This window comes from Anneissia japonica, unplaced genomic scaffold (genome assembly GCF_011630105.1).
Source record: "Anneissia japonica isolate Jap-2015-1 unplaced genomic scaffold, ASM1163010v1 scaffold287864_len1152817_cov193, whole genome shotgun sequence".
Taxonomy (NCBI): Eukaryota; Metazoa; Echinodermata; class Crinoidea; order Comatulida; family Comatulidae; genus Anneissia; species Anneissia japonica.
The window spans coordinates 673557-679181 of NW_022710960.1; the positions used below are offsets into that span (position 1 = coordinate 673557).

The window sequence follows — 5625 nt, forward strand, 5'->3', positions numbered from 1 at the left end:
TAATAATAATAATAATAATAATATGAGAAAAATACCAATAAAACCCAATAAAAATATTTTTAAAATTACTATTATTAAAATATTAATACTAAGACTAATATATAATAATAATATGAATTTAAAAAATCGAGAATTTTGTATTATTTATACGGTAACAATAATAATATCAGCAAAAATTTAAACAATACATAATGTTAATGCTAAGACTAATAATTGATATTAAAACTAACGGTAATAAAAACAATAATAACAATGACACCAATAATAACAGCAATATTATTGTGGCCGAGTTGACTTGTGGCCGAGTTGACTTGTGGCCGAGTTGACTGCAGCCGAACTTTTTGTGGACGAGTTGATTTGTGGCCGAGTTGACTTGTGGCCGAGTTGGATCGAATTCAGCCTAGTTAGTAGTATAGTATTTTAGTAGGCCTACTTACTAGGCCTCTAGCCTCTAGGCCATTCCTAACCCTAACAATAGGCCTACTACATCCTAATGATTCCCTGACTGACAAGTGGGAAGGCCTCTAACTCTAGCTATAGTAGTAGGAGAGACAAGAAATAGACGCACGCGACCAACCACCGCCCTAAAACAGTAGACTGTCGGCTACCTAGTTAGGTCCAGGGCTTGCCCAGGCCTAAATACTTCCACTACCAGTACTACCAGGGCCTAGCTAGCCGCCTAGCCTAGACAATGCATTTAATGTTCAAACTGTTTAGGAACCAGAGCTTATTGCGAGATACATCATTAGGTGATTAATATGAAATTGAAAGCCATAGGCCTATACTTACATTTATTTGGATCAAACTCCTGTTGAGCTAACCTTTTTCGTAGCATTACTGCAGCAGCCATTTTTCGCTACTTTTGTTTCCTTTTGTGGGTGTGACCTTGTGAGGGCGCACTTTCTCAAAACAAAGAGCAGATGGAGAGGTCAATCATCAAGAGTTAATGACACCATTGATTGATATGTAAGCAGCAAGGTGGTTGTGTTGAGAGTTATGCCATTATGGAGGTATACAATAAACATTTTTGAAATACTGTAATATTAATTGTTGAAGATTTTTTAAATAATATCACATAAATCTGTGAGTATGGATTTGTTTCAAACGATGGAGCCATGCTGCTATAAATTAATGCAGATCAAGATGTAAGAATAAGATAGGCCATACTACTACTGGGTAGCTTCTTGTCAGGCTGACCTCCGCAGAAAAGGAAAATACAGTACGTAGGCCTAGTAAAGTAGGCTAGTCCATGACCCAATTTCTGCTGTTTAGGTGATTAATTGACCCATTGACACAATATGACCAAACTTCCAGTAAAGAAGGATGGAAGTCGTGATGGGATGATATCAGAAAAAAAGGCCACATCATACCGTAAGCCTAGAGTGATACTACATTACCAAAAATAGGAGTTGTATTACAGTATTGCAGTGTGCGAGTTAAGTTGTATAGTACTCCTACCTACATCTCCCTACTCCTACTAACTAGCCTGATCTTACTGGGTTACTAGTTTCCCTTAACTACTACTACAGGACCGAGTCAAAGCACTCGGTGCTTATTAGCCCCTCTTGTAAATAAAGTCACTATTAGCATATATATGGTGCAAACTTCAGTGGATGGTTGGACCATGGAGGTATTATTGTGAAGGAGAACACTTGAAAAAACATAAGTGCACGCAGCGCTATGCGATGAACCAAGAAAAAAGCTGCCGCAACGCGTGAAGAACGTTTGCACGATGCCTTTGAAGTCTGAGACATCAAGGCACCAAATGCTCAGCAGGCTTAGATTACCAAAAAATTGAACATGGCGAAATAGAGAGCACGTTCTTTTCTCATTGCGCACTACTTACAGTCAATCACTATGGCTGTGACATTTTCACAATGAAGCTAATACATCGATCTTTCAAGAAATACTAAACATAATAATATTTTCTAAGAAAAAGAGTTTCGAATTTAATGAAACATTTACATCAGCTTTAAAAGTATGGTATATTTCAACTTGAATTTCCATAAATTGGATAAAACTCGATAATTCTAATTTTAACAGATATTAATTAAGGAATGTTGAAAGATTATAATAAACTAAGTCATTTTAGGGTTAACTATTCGAAAAATCAATCCAAAATCAGAGTCATTTTCAGTTTTAAGCTGCCTTAGCTTTTTAGTCGAACCAATCGATCTTTAGACAAAATTATAATGAACACAGAAGTAATTTCCACAGGAATATTTTGCAGAATCTGTTCCTGAAATATACACAAAATAACATACTAAAATTTCCAAAGCAAGACCACCCTTCTAGATCTTGCTTGGACATAGGAACTGTACTGTAGCCAATGAATAATAAATAATTTTAAAATTTTCAATTTCAGAAATTAGCTGTCAATGGAGAAGGGAAGACATGATTGATCAGTATCAGATTGTAAACTAAGGCCTGCGTAGAGAATATATCCTCCGGGAAAAAATTAGGCTAGAAATCCATCAGCGCATATCAGAAGATAGGCAAATATGTCCGCCCATATTTTTTACCCGAAAATTAGGTCTTGATCTATTTATATATAACTAATTTATTCTCGTGGTTATGATTCTGTGCACCTATTTTCCTAGCAAATTTGAGCTAGTTTTTGAAGTCTGTGCATTTATATTTACAGTATGCGGTCAGTACCCTGGTACATAAACGTTACACTAGCAACAATAATAATGAAATAATTTTTTATTTGTTCTGTTCCTAGACTAATTCAAGATTTATGTGGTAGATTAACATAACATTAGCGCCAGTTCAATCAAGAAAATCACATCCTAGCCAGCAATACCACCAGCAATCTTAAAGTATGCCCAAAAAACTTGACGATGGTTGCCTTCTGCACCATTCTGCCAAACACACCAACGAAGCATTCATTGCCATGGATAAGATGCGTCATAGCGGTGTGCTCTGTGACATCACATTGAAGGTCGAAGGTCAAAATATCAATGGTCATAAACTGGTGCTAGCCTCTTGCAGTCCATACTTCCATGCAATGTTTACAAGTAAGTGTTCATTAAAAAAATATAGGCTTACAAATTTTACTAATTTTTATTCATTATGGAAATAAATGAATAATGAAGGAAATCACTAAAGATATTGTCTTCAATATTTGGATTGATAATTTTGTATCGACAGTGTAGCGATTTTATGGAAACCAGGCTTAGTGGATTTATTATATAAGTAATACAGTTAACGTTTTCTTTTACTGCTTCACCTTCAAAAATGGCTGCTAGTAAAACAATTTAACGATCTTATAACTCCTTAGAATGTCTGTAAATCAGTGAAAAATTGTTTTGTTCTTTTATTTCATTCATTAGCTTTATATTCGATCTTTCAAAAGAAATACAGTTCATACTGTACTGTAATGGGTATGTGCCAGTCTGAACAGATCATCATAAAAAAACGATCCGTTGCACGCGCATTGTTGGGGCTATTTGGGATTGTGGGCCCCAGCTTACTTTTGTTTAGTTGAAAACCCATGCCCCGTTTAATGCAGATGTCATATGTGGCAAACCAGGCTGCATTTCCTGACTGTTGCCTAACATCATACATCCCTTTAATAAAGTAGGCCATTTGTCCTTTTTTTTCTTCTTTGCTAGATATGGATTTCTTTAGACCACTCGTAGAGTGCTCTTATGCCACCATGTTTGAGGACAAAACATTTGCTATCAGAGGCTTCATTTCTCATGTATATTGAAATTAAAAGTAAAACCTTAAAATACAAACCTTAAGATGAGCCGGCTATTGAATCATTGATGCTCTCGCTTGATTTTCAAATGACGTCAAATTAACCAAACGTGTTTCCTTTCTTTAATTTTCAGACAATATGAGTGAATGCAATAGGTCAGCGGTCACTCTCCATGACATTGATGCAGAGGCTGTTGCAAAGTTGATCCAATTTGCATACACTTCAGAGATTATTATTAGTGATAAGAATGTCCAGGTACTGTAACAAAAAAATATATTTATAAATAAATAAAATAATTTTTGTAAAAATAATTGTTTAAAATATAAAATAAAAAAGAAAAACTCATACTCACCAAAAACATAAACAGTACCGTTTCTGTGGCCAGTCAATGTGCAAAAAAAAAGCCAAACCACTCCTCACAAAAATCAATTTCTTGTTATAAATACAGGGTTAAACAGTAAAATGAGAGCTATAAAATGGTAATTTCAGAAAAAATAAAAGTTTTTTTTTAAATTTTTATTACTCCTCCGCTGCCTTGAAATTTTCAAAGATAAGATATGTATATTTCTTCATAATTTTATAAATTTGAAGCATTTAACCATCCTATTTTACATTCACCAATAAAATTTATTTTTATTTTCTCCTCTGGATGTTTTTGGCAAAATTATTTGCTAAATAAGAAAAAAATTTAATTTTTATTTTTATTCCGCCCTCCTCCGATGATCTTTAAAAAAATAAGTATGCAAAACAAGATGTAAAAAAAGGCTCGCCTTATCATTGAAACATGACTTGCGATGAGTAACTGGTTTGGCTTGTCTTTGCCAAAAAGTTTCATAGTAATCATTTTTAAATAAATGATAACTTGTGAAATTTATGAATTTTATTGGAAATCGATATCTTTGTCAAAATATCTGTTGAGCAACTTTTTCTGCTTTATACTTTGTAGTCACTCCTTCCAGCAGCGAACCTTCTTCAGCTGCACAGCGTCCGTGACGCGTGCTCCAAGTATCTCCTCTCTCAGCTAGAGCCCTCAAATTGTCTTGGTATACGGCGTTTTGCCGATGCCCATGCTTGCCAAGATCTTTTCCGTTATTCACAAGAATTTGTTCTGCGTAATTTCAATGAAGTTGTCAATTCAGAAGAATATATCCAGTTGTCGTTAACAGAGGTAAATATAAGTATTCTTTTATTTTCACTATAAACACTTAAGAATGGTTTGTCAAACTTGTTGTATACAATGATTTGCTTTTTAGCATGCCTTAAATGAGATGCAAAAGATCATTACAGGCTGGAACCAAGTGCATCACTAAGGTCACACGTAAACATATATCACAATTCACATAAGTTGAGACAACTAACTGTATAATTCTCAGATGAGAGTAATATCATATCAAAATTTTTACATAATTTATATTCACACTATTACTTTTCATCTCTCAACTGAATTCTGAGTGACTAGGTCTGAGACCATCAAATACCTACTTCTACCCCATACTCTTAAAATGCTTGCTAAGTCCTTAGTATTACCTCTTTTTGATTATTGTTGTTGTGTCTGGTCAAATTGTAATGTTCAATATTCTAATTGTTTACAAGTTCAAATGAACAGATCTGTCTCTTATATTATGTAGAATTGTTTTGTCTGTTGATATTTATACTTCTGTTGATGTTATGTTAAGTTCACTTGCATGGAAACGACTACATGTAAGGTGGAATGAACAGATAGCCTTAATGACTTTTAAATGGTATGCGCCATCTTATTTATCATCTAAATTTAAATTTAATATCGAATCCCATTCAAAATGTACACGTAGTCAATCTCATAATAACCTTTTTGTACCACAATGGAATAACTGTCAAGGCAAGAGAACTTGTCTCTTATACACATCTAGATGTGTATAAGAGCCAGATTCTAACCTACT

General features: G+C 34.2%; 2 protein-coding genes across 4 annotated transcripts in view; one reads left to right on the forward strand and one right to left on the reverse strand.

Annotated features, from left to right (window-relative positions):
• Positions 1–946, reverse strand: part of LOC117107136 (exocyst complex component 8-like) — a 16966-nt gene extending 16020 nt beyond the window's left edge. The window contains exon 1 of the mRNA XM_033248694.1: positions 790–946. Coding sequence (XP_033104585.1) covers positions 790–850 — 61 coding nt within the window. The 5' untranslated portion in view covers positions 851–946. The remainder of the gene's footprint in view (positions 1–789) is intronic.
• The window catches only part of LOC117107138 (kelch-like protein 17), a 42889-nt gene continuing 38209 nt past the window's right edge, over positions 946–5625 (forward strand). Inside the window, exons 1-4 of one of the 3 annotated variants that reach the window (XM_033248695.1) lie at positions 946–1010; positions 2726–3020; positions 3840–3961; positions 4653–4874. In XM_033248695.1, coding sequence (XP_033104586.1) covers positions 2825–3020; positions 3840–3961; positions 4653–4874 — 540 coding nt within the window. In that variant the 5' untranslated portion in view covers positions 946–1010; positions 2726–2824. Of the gene's footprint in view, positions 1011–1198; positions 1220–1350; positions 1372–2725; positions 3021–3839; positions 3962–4652; positions 4875–5625 lie in introns of those variants that run through there. The other 2 variants (XM_033248696.1, XM_033248697.1) reach the window with 2 other exon arrangements.